Source organism: Bombina bombina, chromosome 4 (genome assembly GCF_027579735.1).
Source record: "Bombina bombina isolate aBomBom1 chromosome 4, aBomBom1.pri, whole genome shotgun sequence".
In the NCBI taxonomy this organism is placed as follows: domain Eukaryota; kingdom Metazoa; phylum Chordata; class Amphibia; order Anura; family Bombinatoridae; genus Bombina; species Bombina bombina.
The window spans coordinates 637856169-637875281 of NC_069502.1; the positions used below are offsets into that span (position 1 = coordinate 637856169).

The 19113-nt window shown below is 36.3% G+C and overlaps 1 protein-coding gene across 1 annotated transcript in view; it reads left to right on the forward strand.

Annotated features, from left to right (window-relative positions):
• Window positions 1-289: 289 nt before the first annotated feature.
• Window positions 290-19113, forward strand: part of MOXD1 (monooxygenase DBH like 1) — a 240419-nt gene continuing 221595 nt past the window's right edge. Inside the window, exon 1 of the mRNA XM_053710674.1 lies at window positions 290-703. Within this exon, the coding sequence (XP_053566649.1) occupies window positions 437-703 (267 nt within the window). The 5' untranslated portion in view covers window positions 290-436. The remainder of the gene's footprint in view (window positions 704-19113) is intronic.

Genomic DNA, 19113 nt, shown 5'->3' on the forward strand with positions numbered 1-19113 from the left:
TGAAAATGTACATTCGTCCACTAGAGGGGGACAGATAGGAATAAAGAGAAAGGCTGAGGAGCGTGCTGCTGAAGAGAGCTTAAATACTGTCAAAGAGAGACAAAAGTACATCTCTCACACACTGTACAAAGCAAAAACCTGCCTGCACCAGCTTGTTTCTGTATCTGTAATGCACGTCAAGGCAGCATTCCCTGAGGGCGATGAGGATAAGTGCCTGCCTAATGCTCCAGCCATTCTTATCCTTGCCTGGCAGCGATTGGGACAAATTATTCATGCAAACCAAACAGCAATACGTTACTTTGTGTGATTCTTAACCCTCCCCTGGGTTCACTCTATTGGGCTAAGTGTAGTGGGTGTTTATTAGTAATGTGGGAGGGAAAGGTCAGAGTGGTTGGGGATATATTCCAAGCCTTTTATCTGTCTGTTAGAAAGCAAAATGAGAATGAAGATGAAGTTTGTGTTTCTGCTTGGTTTGGTAGCTGCATCTGCTAGCCTGGACCTGGATTCCTATAGCCACACTGCTGTCCTGGATGGGCAGGGCAAATACATAGTGCACTGGAGGCACCAAGAGAAAAACAACATCACCTTCCTGCTACAGGTGGAGACCCTGGGCTATGTGGGGTTTGGCTTCTCCCCTACTGGTACCATGGCTTTTTCAGACATAATCATTGGAGGAGTGGTTAATGGCAAACCCTACTTACAGGTGGGATAATCTGTATTTTTTGACAACCATTTAATTTTGTTTAATTATTAATAATCCATCCAAGCAAGAAAATAAAGAGTTATTTTGGATTTAATTAATTAAATGGCAAGTGGAGCTATCAGTTTCTGGCAAGAGATGACAGAACGTTAGAGGCAAATGGCAAAGATTAAAATATTAAATCACACATGTAAAATTGCATAGGTGAGAGATATTGTTATAGACAAGAAGACTAAAATAAAAGGTATGCATATCAATGCTGTAGTAATTAAGTATATTAAACTGAAATGAAAAATATGTTCAACTGTAAAAATGTTGGAAATATTTTTTTAAACAACTTTCTAATTGACTTCTACTATCAAATTTTCTTCGTTTCTTGTTATCCTTTGTTGAAAGGCAGAATAGTAAGTTCAGTAGAGTGCACATCTGCAGCACTATATGACAGCAGATTTTGCAACAATGTTGTACATTAGAAAGAGCACTAGATGGCAGCATTACTTCCTGTCATGTAGTGTTCCAATCATGTGCAAGCAACCTATCTAGATATCTCTTCAACAAAGAATAACATGAGAACAAAGCAAATGTAATAATATGAGTAAATTGGAAACTTTGCTAAAATTGTATTCTTTATCAGAATCATGAGAGGAATATTTTATATTCCTTTAAAGGTTCATTATAGTAATACAATTACTGCTGTAGCAAAATAGAGCAGTTTAGTTAATCATTATGTCCTTTAAAGGGCCATTATAGTGATAAAATGACATGCTCTAATTCTGTCATTTTATCACTGGCAACACTAGATTACAAGTGGCACGGTATTTTTTCCCAGCGATCGCGAAAACTCTGCTAGAGTTAAGCTTTTTTTACTAGTCAGGTTGTGTTCATATTACAAGTTTAAAAAAACGTATTTTGCGCTAGTGGTAACCCAAGTAGCGCGAAAAACCTATATTAAATTTTCGCCTGTGCGTGCATGTATTCCCCCATAGAAATCAATGGAGAAAAAAAACTAACACTCAAGATCGTACAAACGCCATCGCATTTTTGCATTCTCTATGGAAGTCAAAGGAGAGAAAATAATTGTTGAAAAAAAATCATGCAAACAACATAGCATATTTGCATTAGCAATGGGAAATATTTACAATAAATACATAGTTAAAATCTTTATTAATTATGAATATTGCATACATATGTTATATCATGTTTTTATCTACTTAATGGCAAAGGACTTTAATGCACACACACATACATATATATATATATATATATATATATATATATATATATATATATATATATATATAAAAATATAAATATATATATATATATATATATATATGTGTGTAATATATATTAATGTGTTTATATGTGTATATATGACTAAATATATATGACTAAATACATATATACACACATATAAATACATTAATATATATGTACACATAAATATATATATATATATATATATATATATACATACATATACATCTTTAGCAATGTATATACATGTGTCTCAATGTTAAAGCCATTTGCCTGCCTTTTTTGATAACATCCTTTCTTTGAGCACTTACAAAAAATTTGTGCAATATTTTTTTTAAATATTTTTTATTAGACAGTGTTAATATGAGTGTCATTTTTTAAATGTTTTGTGCAACTTTTTTGTTTCGGAAAACAGTTAACCACCAGTGTTTTGTAAATGGCAATTGCACTACTGCAATTGTGATTTTGCTCCATTTGTAATATCAGTGCAAAGAAAATGGCTCGCAAAATCACGATTACGCTAGAGCAAAACCATTTGTGCCTCACTTTTAATCTAGCCCTTTGTGTTTAATCCTCACAAAGGGGTTAAACATATTCTTAAAGTACTGCTCAGGACCCACAGAGCACTGCTGATCCCCGGTTGAAACTGCCGCTGATCCAATCAGCATCGCTCATTGCACAGCTGGGTTGTGGATACTTTTTATATGAGCTTTGGTGAATAGAAATGATAGAATACTATAGGAAATAGAGAGACCAGCAAATTAAAGAATAATAGGCATTTTCTCATATAGTGACTTTGTTACATACAGCTTCAATGTGTGTGCTCTCCCTGGTTACATTTGTTTAATACATTTACATTGCTAGTGTGTGGCATCTTTACTCTTTTGTATGAGAACTGTGCATTTTGTCTTTGGAGAATACATACACACACATTCATACAAACACACACAAACATGCTCACGCACACACTTATATACACACGCATGCAAAACACATACATACGCATGCACATGCACACCATTCACATATGCACACATAAACACACATCATGCATGCGCACACATGCATACCCACACGCATGCACATGTACACTTATACATACTTGTACCACACATACAGTATATACGTATCACACTAGCACATACAGGCATGCATGCACACACATACAAACGCATGCATGTGCACACAAGCACCCATACATACACACATGTGCACACACGTATTCACACACACACATTTAAACATTTGTTATCTTTAGTTCAAAATAATTTAATATAAATCATGGGATAGAATCATGCAAGAACAACTTATTCTTGGGGACAAAATTACAAAGGTACCAGTACACTGATAAAAAATGTAGTGGGTAGATATATAGCAGATAGTGGATACAAATTCCAAGGCTATCTGCTGCTATTTTAAACTAAAGGGACAGTCTACACCAGAATTGTTATTGTTTTAAAAGATAGGTAATCCCTTTTTACCCATTCCCCAGTTTTGCATAACCACCAACACAGTTATATATATATATTTTTTACCTCTGTGATTATCTTGTATCTAAGCCTCTGCAGACTGCCCCTTTATTTCAGTTCTTTTGACAGACTTGCAGTTTAGCCAATCAGTGATAGCTCCCAGGTAACTTCACATGCATGAGCACAGTGTTATCTATATGAAAAACATGAACTAACACCCTCTAGTGGTAAAAGAAAACCTGTTAAAATGCATTCTTAAGAGGCGGCCTTCAAGGTCTAAGAAATTAGCATATGAACCTCCTAGGTTAAGCTTTCAACTAAGAATACTAAGAGAACAAAGCAAAATTGGTGATAAAAGTAAATTGGAAAATTGTTTAATAGTACATGACCTATCTGAATCATGAAAGTTGTTTTGGAATAGACTGTCCCTTAATTATATTGTTTATCACAGTAAGACCATATTATAACACATGAAGCTAATGATAAGAAGTACCCAGATTTGATGAGACATATCATGTTTTGTGGAGAAATAAGTTTGGAGCGACAATTAAAAATAACAAAAAAATAATAATTCACTCATATAGCCTTTCATGCACACATGAATACATATGTAATTATACATAGTTCTAATAAAGTTTTGCAACTATTTATTACAGCAGATATTGTGGGGCAACATGACATTCCTAATGTAAATTTCATAAATGAAAGTAACATCATACATTTGTTGTTAGTATCAGTTGTTAATTTTACATCGGGAATGCGATCAAGCACTGTGTCTGCATAATAGAATGTTTAAACATATATGTGGTTTTCTCTTGGGTTGTCAAGAGTATAATTAAAGCTACAGTAAACAATTTAGATTGTTATATTATTTTTTTATATACATAGTGCAACAACTTTGCACCTCCATAACATGATAAATTGAGGTTAGCCAATCAATGACCAAATTGACTTCTTGTGCGACTGTTGATTGGCTAATCATTTTATGATGTCAATGCTTTTGTTTGTCTATGTAGATTCATTTTTTGTTTCCAAGTTAATAAAATTGACGTTATAATTATGAGGCAATGCATAGTGCATAACAAGGTATTCATAGTTCATTGCCTGATAAGGACAAATTGCACGGCTGGCTTGGTGGTCAGAGACAAGCTTTCACAAGACTGACAACAAAAAGTAGGTTTGTTCACAACATGATCATTCATTGAAATTAATGCAAGACATTTTTAAATATCTGGAACAAAACAGTTGTTTTTTGTTATTGATTTATTATATTTTAGACACCTACATTATGCATTAGTGAATCACCTCCATTTTATATCATAATAATTATTAAACAGATTTGGCCCATAGTAAACCTAGTTTGTGTGTTTTAAGAAACCATAGACTACTTGTAGACTTTTAAAGGAACATAAAGATGCAGTTATAAAATGTTCTAATGCATATTCTTACTGCCTTACTGCTTTCATATACCTATGTGTTTAACAAACACAAAGTGGTTAAAGTGAGCTCTGAAGCAGCAATGTGTTTGTGCTCCTGAGATGGATATGGCCAGGTGATTGACAGATGATCACATATGCTGCCCCTAATTGGTTTAGCGGTCAGAGTTCTACTCCAGACCAGTAGAGCATTTAGCAGACCTTAACTATGTGTTTAACCCATTTGCAGGGTTAAAATCAAAGTTATAGGGAAATAATTGTTTAATAAAAAAGCTCCTACATATTAGCTTTCTGTCTGTTTAACTGATTGTAATATATTTTTTTTATAATAATATGACGAAATCATTGTGTTTTGTTAATCTAAAAGGGATATATATATAAATGCTGTGGTATGCAGAACTGGAAGAAGAAAACTGGTATTCATTCTTTCCCTATAATTTGCTGAGCTTAGTTGGTCATTCAGGTCTAATTTTTTTTGTGTTAAATAACTTTTTAATACAATGCTGTGTGGAAAGCAAATCCTACATTTTTCTTTGATGATTCAGATATTTGATGTTTAAAATTTTATTTGTTATCTTAGTATCTTTTGTTGAAAATCAGGGACGTAAACTCAGTAGCGTGCTCGTGTCTGGAACACTAGAGGGCAGCACTATTTCCTGTCATGTAGCGCTCCAGAGGCCTCTGTAGGTATCTCTGCAACACAGAATCTCATGGGAACAAAGCAAATTTGAAAATAGAAGTAAATTGGAAACTTTTTTTTTTTAAATAGTATGCTCTGTCTGAGTCACAAAATATATTTTTTGGGTTTCATATCCCTTTAAATTTGGTTCCAAAATAATGTTCGACTTTCACACCCTGTGCTGTTAATTATACCTTTCAGTCATATTAGAACAGCAAAGGCTACTGACATCACACATGGTGTGGAAAAGTGGGTAACTAGGGAATGAAAACCTACAGAAAGGGGTAAAATGATTTAATTATTGTATAGTGTCGCTATTTTTTTTCTTGTTATGTAGAAGTTATATAGCATCAAAAATCAGATAGAAATGACTCTTTAGGAGCTAATAATGTACTGATTTATTTGAGTTTGCCTAACAATTTTTTTAAAAAAGTGTCTGACAATGAAAATAAAATCATGTTATATTAACCTCTGTGCGGAGACCTAAAGCATCATGTTAGCTGTTAAACTACTACAGTAAAGTTAAACTACTTTAAAGGGACATGAAACCCAATTGGATAGAACATACAATTTTAAAAATCTTTCCAATTTGCTGCGATTATCAAATTTGCTTCATTATCTTGTTATCCTTTGCTGAAGGAACAGCATTGCACTACTGGAAGATAGCTGAACACATCTAGTTAGCCTATCACAAGAGACAAATGTGTGCAGGCACCAATCAGAAACTAGCTCCCACTAGTGCAGGATATGTGCATATTCGTTTTCAACAAGTGATGCCAATAGAACGAAGCACATTTGAAATTAGAAGTGAATTTAAAAGTGTCTTAAAATGACACGCTCTATCTGAACCAGGCAAGTTTCATTTAGACTTGCCTATCCCTTTAAGTGTGTCTGTGGCCTTTGCAGAAGCAGGTAGTATATTGCCAACTCATCTGGTTCCTCTGTGTTAAAGGGACACTCAAGTCAAAATAAAATTTATAATTCAGATAGAGCATGTAGTTTTAAGACACTTTCCAATTTACTTCCATTATCAAGTTTTGCACAGTCTTTTTATATTCACACTTTCTGGGGAACAAGATCCTACTGAGCATGCGCACAAACTCACAGGGTATATGTATACTAGTCTGTGATTGGCTGATGTCTGTCACATGATACAGGGGGCCAGAAAATGGGAGAAAAAAAATAAATTTGTCAAATTTAGAGTAAGTGATAAATCATTGTCTTTTTATTACATAGTTGTTAATTATACAATTCTACTGCATTGAGTGGTCCTTTAAGAGATTTTGTATTGAGCTCATTAAAACTTGTTTAAGAACAATATCCAGAGCCCTTTAAAAGTTATTATGTGTGCACTGTATGTTTACTCAGAGACAAAGAAACCTAAACCTGGCAAAGGAGTAAAACTAACAGTGCGGCTGAATAGACAATAAAAAGCTTTTCGCAGTTCAAACGCATTTTTAACAGATTGTGAATATTCAATTTTTTTTAAAAAAATCTGATAAAATAGGTTAGTTTGTTATCTCTTTGCTTCTTAAACTTCAACATGATATGTCACAGTCTTAGTTATAAATACTTTATAAGTATGGTAATTATGGTATTGCGCATACTTCACTGAGCTTGATTGATAAGGTAAATCCTTTCTGTTCCTTGCGGGGACAGTTAGACACATGGCTTACTCTTATTTAAAGGTACAGTAAAGTCAGAATTAGACTTTTATTATTCAGAGAGATCATGCAATTCAAAAAACTTTCTAATTTACTTCTATCAAATTTGCTTTGTTTCTCTTGGTATCCTGTGTTAAAGTGAACCTAGGTAGGCTCATAAGAGCTCAGGGACATACAAGTTTTTTTTTGCAACACTGCCAATCCCCATTCACCTGTCGGAACAGAGCTTATATATTATCAACAGATATACAGCACTCATTATACTTTAATTCAATAACATAATTAATTATCCAGCAATATCGAATAGCTATTGCCATGTATTGCACATACTAGCATCTTACCTGCCTATTTAGTCAGCCAATTATTTGTTGGCATCTCTTGATTTATATATAGCTCCGCTTCATATAAGACTTAAAAGCATTTCCATCCATATAATCATTATAGTTAGCTATTAGTAAAAATAAAAAAGAGATAACAGCGCTCGAGATTTCTTCAAATTGTGTATTTATTCTTTGTTTCAAAACACAAACAAAATGTTTCAGAGAATTGACAGCAGCACATAACCAGATGTACAGGAAACAACAAATGTGTTTGTTTAAGATGACTAATGGTACATTTTTTTTCCTAAACTGTAATTATCCAAATGGGATTATAAAAAAAATGGTTACAGTTTTTGTTTTGTTTTTTTACACATGTGTTCCTGTGTAGTTTACATATGGAGTTGTCATTGTGGGAATTACTATGTAGGTAAAACATAACAAAAGATGTGAAGAACAATGCAAGACCAATATTAGAAAGACTGAAATGTCTGTGACCCTAACATTTTCATAAGTCAGGAATAAATGATAGTTCTGAGATCAATTATTTTAACTATGGTATACCTTATTGTATGTCACAAAAATAGTGTATTGAGTTGTCAGAGCTATTATACTTTACATCTTATATAATAAACGGCCAAGTATGCTTGTCAGATGCAGTCATGCGCAGTAGAAACTGCACGAGGACAACAGACCTGGTCGTTTGAATCCTGACAGCAGAGAGAACAGAGCAAGGCTAAAGCGGCATGCCAGGGGGAGTGGCCGGGGGGAGCGTCGTGATGAGGGCATGGCTGGGCGTGGTGAGGCGCATGGCCGGGCAGGGTGCTGCGATGGGGGCATGGCCAGACGGGCCGTGAAAGAGAGAGAGAGAACAAAGGGTTTGAAAGAGAGAGCCAGAGAAGGGAAGAGAGAGCAAGAAAGGGGGGGGAAAGAGAGCAAAAGAAAGGGGGGAGACAGAACAAAAGAGAGGGGGGAGAGAGAGCAAAAGAGAGGGGGGGAGAGAGGGAGCCAAAGAGGGGGTGAGAGAGAGAGCAAAAGAGGGGGGAGAGAGAGAGCAAAAGAAAGGGGGGAGAGAGCCAAAGAGGGAGGGGAGAGAGAGTAAAAGAGAGGGGGGAGAGTGCAAAAGAAAGGGTGAGAGAGCAAAAGAGAGGGAGAGAAAGAGAAAAAAAGAAAAAGAGAGGGGAAAGAGAGAGCAAAAAAGAGGGGGGAGAGAGAGAGAGAGCAAAAAAGAGGGGGGAGAGAGAGCAAAAAAGAAGGGGGAGAGAGAGAGCAAAAGAGAGGGGAGAGAGAGAAAAATAGGGGGGAGAGAGAAAAATAGGGGGGAGAGAGAAAAATAGGGGGAGAGAGAGAGAGCAAAAGAGGGGGATAGAGCAAAAGAGAGGGGTCAGAGAGGGGGGTGAGCAAAAGAGAGGTGGAGAGCAAGCAAAAGAGAGGGAGAGAGAGAGCAAAATGGGAGAGAGAGAGCAAAAGAGAGGGGGAGAGAGAGAGCAAAAGAGAGGTGGAGAGAGAGAAAAAAAGAGGAGGAGAGAGAGCAAAAGAGAGGGGGAGAGAGAGCAAAAGAGAGGAGAGAGAGCAAAAAAGAGGGGGTAGAGAGAGAGCAAAAAAAGGGGGGAGAGAGAGCAAAAGAGAGGGGACAGGGAGACTAAAAGAGAGGGGAGAGAGAGCAAAAGAGAGGGGGACAGAGAGCAAAATAGAAGGGAGAAAGAGAGCCAAAGGGGAGAGAGCAAAAGAGAGGGGGGGAGAGCAAAAGAGAGGGGGAGAGAACGCAAAAGAGAGGGGGAGAAAGTGCAAAAGAGAGGGTAGAGAGAGAAAGAGCAAAAGAGAGGGGGAGAGAGAGAAAAAAATAGAGGGGGAGAGAGATAGAAGAGAGAGAGAGAGAGCAAAAGAGAGGGGGAGAGAGCAAAAGAGAGGGGGAGAGAGCAAAAGAGAAGGGAGAGAGAGCAAAAGAGAGGGGGGAGAGAGAGCAAAAGAGAGGTGGAGAGAGAGAAAAATTGAAGGGAGAGAGAGAGAGCAAAAGAGAGGTGGAGAGCAAGCAAAAGAGAGGGAGAGAGAGAGCAAAATGGGAGAGAGAGAGCAAAAGAGAGGGGGAGAGAGAGAGCAAAAGAGAGGTGGAGAGAGAGCAAAAGAGAGGGGGAGAGAGAGCAATAGAGGGGGAGAAAGAGCAAAAGAGAGGGGAGAGAGCAAAAAAGAGGGGGGAGAGAGCAAAAAAGAGGGGGAGAGAGAGCAAAATAGAGGGGGGAGAGAGAGAGCCCAAAAGAGGGGAGAGAGAGCAAAAGAGAGGGGACAGGGAGAGCAAAAGAGAGGGGGAGAGCGCAAAAGAGAGGTGGAGAGAGCAAAAGAGAGGTGGAGAGAGAGCCAAAGGAGAGAGAGCAAAAGAGAGGGGGAGAAAGAGCAAAAGAGAGGGAGAGAAAGAGCAAAAGAGAGGGGAGAGAGAGAGCAAAAAAGAGGGGGAGATAGAGAGAGCAAAAGAAAGGGGAGAGATAGCGAAAAATAGATAGGGGAAAGAGATAGAGCAAAAGAGAGGGGACAAAGAGAGCAAAAGAGAGGGTGGAGAGAGAGCAAAAGAGAAAGGCAAGAGAGAGCAAAAGGAGAGCAAAAAAGAGGGGGAGAGAGAGACCAAAGAGATGGGAGAGAGAGAGAGCAAAAAAGAGGGGGAGAGAGAGAGCAAAAAAGAGGGGGGAGAGAGAGCAAGAGAGAGGGGGGAGAGAGAGCAAAAGAGGGGGGGAGAGAGCAAAAGAGAGGGGGGAGAGAGAGCAAAATAAATGTGGGAGAGAGAGAGCAAGGGGTGGGAACGCTGTACTGCAAAAATGGCCCGTGTACACGGGCTTTAGCACTAGTGTAAAATTAAACATAATGTTTGTGTTTTTCTTTACCAACAAGAAATGGGTCTATTCCTGTATTGATGCCACAGACATTTTCTTTTTTGGTACATTGAAACCTGTGAGGCCTTGAAAGCTTAAATTGACATTTAAAAATGTGCTTTTCTCACTCTCTGAAGAGACCAGAAAGCAAATTCTTTAACCTGCAAATGCTGTAAATCAAACTGCTGGTTTAGGACATTTGCAGCATTTTGTAAACCTAGGTTACATATTTTGCTCTTTGGTCTCTCTAGGGAGCATGGGACAAAGGACAGTTGTGAAACAAAAGCAAGAGGTGTTTAATGTATTGTTCCCTTTATAGGTTGGTCCATTTAAAGGTATAACATTATAGTAGGAAGAATCTTGCTTTACTACATTTAAAAAAAAAAAGATATTACGAAAATATATTGTGGTTTACCAGTAGATCTCAAGAGCAAAAAGGTGCTCAGTGCCGGGTGCCCCTTCCACGAGCATGGCCATGTCTTGAGTCTGATCTTACATAAAAAATAAAGACCAGGGGAACAGAGTCACAACTGCCCCTTTCCTGGCGCGGACACATATCTAAATTCTGCTGGAGTCTGATCTTGTGTGCGGAGAATAAAACAATCACGTAACTGTGACAGACATTGTATGGTTTATATAAACAAATAGCACTTGAGACCTCCGATTAGAAATTGGAGTATCTCAAATGAAAGGAATCAGGTAACTTCCTTTCAATCAAATGGTTGATGTAAACTTAGGGAGTGTTATGCTCACTAGATACTATGTTTAAAGTATGTGAAGTGGTGGGTGCAGAATCATGGCCGTTCTCTCTGCCATAAACTAACACACATATATGACACACTGCAAAAGAAAAAAGGCTCTTCTTTCAAATGAATGGTCACATAACACTTTTAATAACATGGGCAGTGTAAAATGGCATTTATTTAAACCTCTAGATGCCGGGTTTACAAAAGAAAAAAGGGTTAGACTGACCTCTCCCAATACACACATATGACACAAGACATCTTATAGAGAAGGGTCATTCTATCAAAATATAACTCTTTAACCCCTTAATGACCACAGCACTTTTCCATTTTCTGTCCGTTTGGGACCAAGGCTATTTTTACATTTTTGAGGTGTTTGTGTTTAGCTGTAATTTTCCTCTTACTCATTTACTGTACCCACACATATTATATATCGTTTTTCTCGCCATTAAATGGACTTTCTAAAGATACCATTATTTTCATCATATCTTATAATTTACTATAAAAAAAATATAAAATATGAGGAAAACATGGAAAAAAACACACTTTTTCTAACTTTGACCCCCAAAATCTGTTACACATCTACAACCACCAAAAAACACCCATGCTAAATAGTTTCTAAATTTTGTCCTGAGTTTAGAAATACCCAATGTTTACATGTTCTTTGCTTTTTTTGTAAACTATAGGGCCATAAATACAAGTAGCACTTTGCTATTTCCAAACCATTTCTTTTCAAAATTAGCGATAGTTACATTAGAGCACTGATATCTTTCAGGAATCTCTGAATATCCATTGACATGTATATATTTTTTTTTAGTAGACAACCCAAAGTATTGATCTAGGTCCATTTTGGTATATTTCATGCCACCATTTCACCGCCAAATGAAATCAAATACAAAAAATCGTTCACTTTTCACAAATGTTTTCACAAACTTTTGGTTTCTAACTTAAATTATTTACAAACAGCTTGTGCAATTATGGCATAAATGGTTGTAAATTCTTCTCTGGGATCCCCTTTGTTCAGAAATAGCAGACATATATGACTTTGGTGTTGCTTTTTGGTAATTAGAAGGCCGCTAAATGCCACTGCGCACCACACGTGTATTATGCCCAGCAGTGAAGGGGTTAATTAGGGAGCATGTAGGGAGCTTTTTTGGGTAGTTTTAGCTTTAGTGTAGTGTAGTAGACAACCCCAAGTATTGATCTAGGCCAATTTTGGTATATTTCATGCCACCATTTCACCGCCAAATGCGATCAAATTAAAAAAAAACGTTAATTTTTTCTCAATTTTAGGTTTCTCACTGAAATTATGTACAAACAGCTTCTGCAATTATGGCACAAATGGTTGTAAATGCTTCTCTGGGATCCCCTTTGTTCAGAAATAGCAGACATATATGGCTTTGGCATTGCTTTTTGGTAATTAGAAGGCCTCTAAATGCCGCTGCGCATCACACGTGTATTATGGCTAGCAGTGAAGGGGTTAATTATGTAGCTTGTAGGGAGCTTGCAGGGTTAATTTTAGCTTTAGTGTAGAGCTCAGCCTCCCACCTGAAACATCAGACCCCCTGATCCCTCCCAAACAGCTCTCTTCCCTCCCCCACCCCACAATTGTCCCCGCCATCTTAAGTACTGGCAGAAACTCTGCCAGTACTAAAATAAAAGGTATTTGGCCCTTTTTTTTTAAAAAAAAAAAAAAAGCATATTTACATATGCTGATGTGTAGGATCCCCCCTTAGACCCCAACCTCACTGATCCCCCACCAAACTGCTCTCTAACCCTTCCCCTCTGCAATAATGGGCGCCATCTTGGGTACTGGCAGCTGTCTGCCAGTACCCAGTTTTGTAACAAAATGTGCCTTTTTTTAAAAAAAAATCCCTTTTCTGTAGTGTAGCTTTCCCCCCCCCCACCGAGACCAACCCCCAACCCCTTCCAGGACCCTTAGATTGCATTTTACTGCATTTTTGTTTTTAACTTTTAACTTTTTTTTCTGTAGTGTAGCGGTTCCCACCCGCTCCCGCCCCGTGCACGCGCCCGCCCACCACCCCCCGTGCATGCGCGCGCTCCCGTGCGCGCCCCCGTAGCTCCCGCCCTCGATCCCGCCCCCCTCCACTCCACATAGAGCACCGATGGCCGCCCACCCGCCTCCCACGTAAGCTCCCACCCACCAACGATACCGGCCATCGATGTCCGGTGCAGAGAGGGCCACAGAGTGGCTCTCTCTGCATCGGATGGCCAAGGGGGGTTATTGCAGGATGCCTCCATATCGAGGCATCACTGCAATAACCGGAAAGCAGCTGGAAGCGAGCAGGATCGCTTCCAGCTGCTTTCCAGACCAAGGACGTACGCCACACGTCCTCAGTCATTAACTGCATTTTTTTTGAGGACGTGTGGCGTACGTCCTTGGTCGTTAAGGGGTTAAATAACCAGTGGTTTGTTTAAAATGATTTACTCAGACATTAAGCAATTAATGTTGAATGTGCAGATTTCTGTACAATTAACTCTTCCTAAAATGAACAACTTGCTGGGAAGATAGCATGTCTTGATTTGGTGGTGCAGTAGATACGTAGACTTCACAAACAAACAGACCACCACCCATTAAAATGTGTCCACCTAGAAAATGTATGACAATGTTTAAAACAAAATGTATGTTACTGTATTGAATAAATCATGTTTTTACTGTGGGAGTTGACCCATTATTCACTAAGCAGTAGAGCCTCTGGACTCAAATGTGTACTTACTGTTACTTTCAGTTTAAAGGGACATAAAACCCAAAATGTATCTTTCATTATTCAGACAGAACATACCATTTTAAACAACTTTCCAACTTACTTCTATTATCAAAGTTTTCTTCTATTATCAAAGTACTATATGGCAGCAGTTTTTCAACAATGTTATACATTAGCAAGAGCACTAGATGGCAGCATTACTTCCTGTTATGTAGTGCTCCAAACATATGCAAGCTACATATCTAGATATCCCTTCAACAAAGAACGACACAAGAACAAAGCACATTTGATAATAGAAGTAAACCTTTTTTAAAGCATAATAGAACAGACAGATCAGTGAATATGTCACACCTAGAATATCATGGAAGGGATGACAGAAGAGTACACTTAGGAAATGTCACAATAGAAAGTTTGGAGGAAAGCGCCTCAAGATTTTTAAATGTTCTCAGGGATAACTTCTTGTCACAATTAATAGAGGAGCCAACTAGGAATAAATATATATTGGATTTAGTGCTATCAAATAATACAGATATAATATTAAACATAGAAGTCAAAGACCATTTGGATAACAGTGATCATAACATGGTCACATTTGAAATAATTTTCTATAAGCAGTGTTTTAAGGGTTCAACTGAGACTTTTAATTTTAAGAAATCAAAATTCAATAATTTAAGGAAATCATTAAATAACATAAATTGGGAAAAAGTATTAAAAATGCAGAGAATAAATGGATAACATTTAAAACTTTGTTAAATAAAAATACATATAAACACATACCACATGGTTATAAAAGTAAAATAAATAAATCCAAGCCAATGTGACTAATAAAAATGTTTTAAGAGAAATTAGGAAAAAATGTAGGGCATTTAAATTATACAAAGAAAGTAGTACAGACTCAACATACCAAATATATAAGGAATGTAACAAAGCATGCAAAAAAATCAATTAGCCATAATTGAAAATGAAACATTAATTGCAAAGGATTCTAAGTCAAACCCTGAAAAGTTTTTTTAAGTACATAATTGGCAAAAAAATCTAAGAAGGCCAATATAGGAACATTAAAATGTGTGAAGGGTAGCATGATTAACAGTGGCAGAGAGAAGGTTGAGGTTCTAAACCAGTTCTTTTCTTCAGTATACACAAGAGAGGAACTAATGGGAGATACTGTGAAACAAACTAGAACATGCCAGTCCTTACCATTAACTTGGTTGTCTCTAGAGGATATCAAGAAAAAAACTGGATAATATTAAGGTGCAATAAAACTCCAGTCCCTGGAAAGCACCCAAGGGTTTTGTGGGAATTTAGCACTGTTATAGACAAACCTCTACTGTTAATTTACTCATTATCCTCAGGCATAGTACCACAGAACTAAAGTATCAGAATAACAGAATAATATTAAAATACATTTATTACATTCACATAAACTAGGGTACCCTATATACATATAACAATTCGATTGAAAACAATTAAAAAATTAGTTAAAAACAATAGAGTTAGTGCCCCTCAGGAGACTGGGGGAAACCAAAACATATAAACACAAAAAAATATTTATTAAAAGTCCCAAATTATATAAAAAGTCTTAATAAGTGATGATATCCTTAACAAATGTCCTGTGTAACAGATCCGGTGCCCTTGTGAATCCAATTAATCCTTTGTGTATGATGGGGTATACAAGAAATCAAAAATCAAAATAAAGATGGTTATCAAAAATATATGATAAAAATCAAAATCAAAATAAAAAAAATAAAAATAAAAATTGGAGAAAAGTGAATCAAGTGAAAAAAGTGAATAAGAAATCCAGTAGGATCCAACAATTACAGTACCTGTGAAAAACAAAAATCACATAGTGCAATAACGCTAATATGAATATAAACTTATTTGAAAATAGGCTTACCCTATATGTAAACTCGAGCAGTGACTATTTATAACATGTACATCAACGTGTTTCGGCCCCAGAGCTGGGTCTTTCTCTGGGGCTGAAACACGTTGATGTACATGTTATAAGTAGTCACTGCTCGAGTTTACATATTAAGTTTATATTCATATTAGCGTTATTGCACTATGTGATTTTTGTTTTTCACAGGTACTGCAATTTTTGGATCCTATTGAATTTCTTACTCACTTTTTTCACTTGATTCACTTTTCTCCAATTTTTATTTTTTTTATTTTTATATTTATCATATATTTTTGATAACCATCTTTATTTTGATTTTTGAATTCTTGGATACCCCATCATACACAAAGGATTAATTGGATTCACAAGGGCACCGGATCTGTTACACAGGACATTTGTTAAGGATATCATCACTTATTAAGACTTTTTATATCATTTGGGACTCTTAATACATATTTTTTTGTGTTTATATGTTTTGATATTCCCCTCTCTCCTGAGGGGCACTTACTCTATTGTTTTTAACTCATTTTTTAATTGTTTTCAATCGAATTGTTATATGTACATAGGGTACCCTAGTTTATGTGAATGTAATAAATGTATTTTCATTTTTTTAATATTATTCTGTTATTCTGATACTTTAGCCTATAGCTGGCGCTCCCTCTTTCTATATTAATATTCATTTTCTTGAGTTTTTAAGGGGTCTCACTTTGGGAGCTTGTATCTGTTTGGATGTTGGCGCTGTATATGCACTTTTAAACACTATAGTACCCCAGAACTAGCATAAAGCTGATGTGGTGCCACTTTTTAAAAAGGGAAGCAGGGCTGAAACAGGAAGCAATAGACCAGTTAGTCTAACATCAATACTGGGGAAGATACTTGAAGGGATTATAAAGGATTATATTGATGAGTATATTTGTTTAAACAAGATTATGAGTTCAAATCTGCATGGTTTTATGAGAAATAGATGATGCCAAAGTAATCTAATCTAATTAGATTCTATGAGGAAGTAAGTAAAAATATAGATAAAGGGGAATCAGTTAATGTGATATACTTGGATTTTGCAAAGGTGTTTCATACAGTGCCACATGAGAGATTACTGTACAAAATTAAGGGACTGCGAATATCTGAAAATGTTAGCTCATGGATAAATAACTGGATAAAAGACAGGGAGCAACGAGTAGTAGTAATCGGATCATACACAGATTGGACAAAGGTAATCAGTGGATCAGTACTGGGCCCTGTTCTTTTTAATATTTTTATTAATGACTTGGAGCAAGGATTAAATAGCACATCTCTCTTTTTGCAGATGATACAAAGTTGTGCAAGGTTATTAGGTCAGGACAGGATGAACTTGCTTTACAAGGGGATCTACATACATTAGAATAATGGGCAGGTGAATTGAAAATGAGATTTAATACTGGAAAATGCAAGGTTCTACATTTTGGAAGTAAAAGTAAGCAGGCAATCGATTATTTAAATTATTAGACTAAGCCAGAGGAGGAAAGGGATTTCGGAGTAGCAATAGATAACAAGCAGCTTCTAAGGCTAATAGGATACTAGCATGTATTAAAAGAGTAATTGATGCAAGGGAGGAAAGCATAATTCTGTCACTATATAAATCCCTGGTAAGACTTCACCTTGAGTATGGAGTGCAGTTCTGGGGACTGATCTAAAAAAAAAGACATTACAGACTTAGAAAAAAATTCAGAGAATCCACAAAGCTTATAAGGGGAATGGAGAATTTAAGATATGAGCAGAAGTTAGCTAAACTGTGTCTGTTTTCTCTAGAAAAAAGGTGCTTGAGAGGTGACATGACTACTTTATATAAATATATTCAAGGCCCATATACAGAGTTGATGGAAGCTCTGTTTATTCCGAGGAAATTGTGAGGTCACAATTTAAGGCTGGAGGAAAGGAGATTTAATCTTACATTTTTTTCCACTGTAAGAGCAATCCGATTGTGGAACTCCTTACCTAAGGAGGTAGTTAATGCCGATACCTTAGATACATTTAAAAATGGTTTAGATACATTTCGGGCTAGAAACAGAATTCAGGGATATGATAGTTTGTGTTAAATAGGTCGCCTTTTTAATAGGATTAATTTAAGCTCAACTGGAGCTTTTTTGTAAGCATATTAAGATTTGTATAGGTTGAACTCAATGGACTTCTGTTTTTTTTTTAACCTCATCTACTATGTTGCAATGTAAAATTTAAAGCTCCTTCTGCATCATGAAAGAAAAATTGTGTTTCATGTCTCTTTAATCTTTTACATGCACAAATGTTTTATGCATTATAAATACATTTTGAGTTATATGTCCCTTTTAACATTATAGATTCTCCAAATATTTTTAACCATTACAAGCTCCACCCATTACTTTCTTTACCCATAAATATTGTCTTAGTAGTTTTATTGCAATGAATTATGTTTTTGTAACTGGAAAGGATTTCATTTTAAAAACGTTTCTCAGAAATATACCAGGGATTACATATTGCTACAATTTACATTTCTTAAATTCCACTAGGTTTCCTGCAAAGTTATATGAAGAAGATTTACCCTCAATTAAATAAATATCCAAATAGTGTTAAATTCATTTGCTCCTTACCAACATTGTACACTGTTTAAAAATAAAAATTTGATTATAAACTTGAATCACACCATAGATTCTGGCTTAAAGAGATTTGAAACCCAATTTTGTTTCTTTTATGATTCAGATTCAGATAGAGCATACCAATTTAAACAATTTTCTAATATACTTCTATTATCCTATTTGTTTAGTTCTCTTTGTATTCTTTGTTTAAAAATATACCTAGGTAGGCTCAGGAGCTGGGAGCTAGCTGCTGACTGGTGGCTGCACATATATGGCTGTTGTCATTGGCTTATCAATGTGGTCAGCTAGCTCCCAGTAGTGTATTGCTGCTCCTTCAATAAAGGATACAAAGTTAATGAAACACAATTAATAGAAGTACATTGGAAAGTTATTTAAAAATGTATACTCTATTGGAATCATAAAATCAAATAAAATGTGTTTCATGTCCCTTAAAGTGACACTGAACCCAAATTTTTTATTTTGTGATTTAGATAGAGCATGAAATTTAAGCAACTTTCTAATTTACTCCTATTATCAAATTTTCTTCATTCTCTTGATATCTTTATTTGAAATGCAAGAATGTAAGTTTAGATGCCGGCCCATTTTTAGTGAACAACCTGGGTTGTTCTTTCTGATTGGTGGATAAATTCATCCACCAATAAAAAAGTGCTGTCCAGAGTTCTGAACCCCCAAAAAACTTAGATGCCTTCTTTTTCAAATAAAGATAGCAAGAGAACGAAGAAAAAATGATAATAGGAGTAAATTAGAAAGTTGCTTAA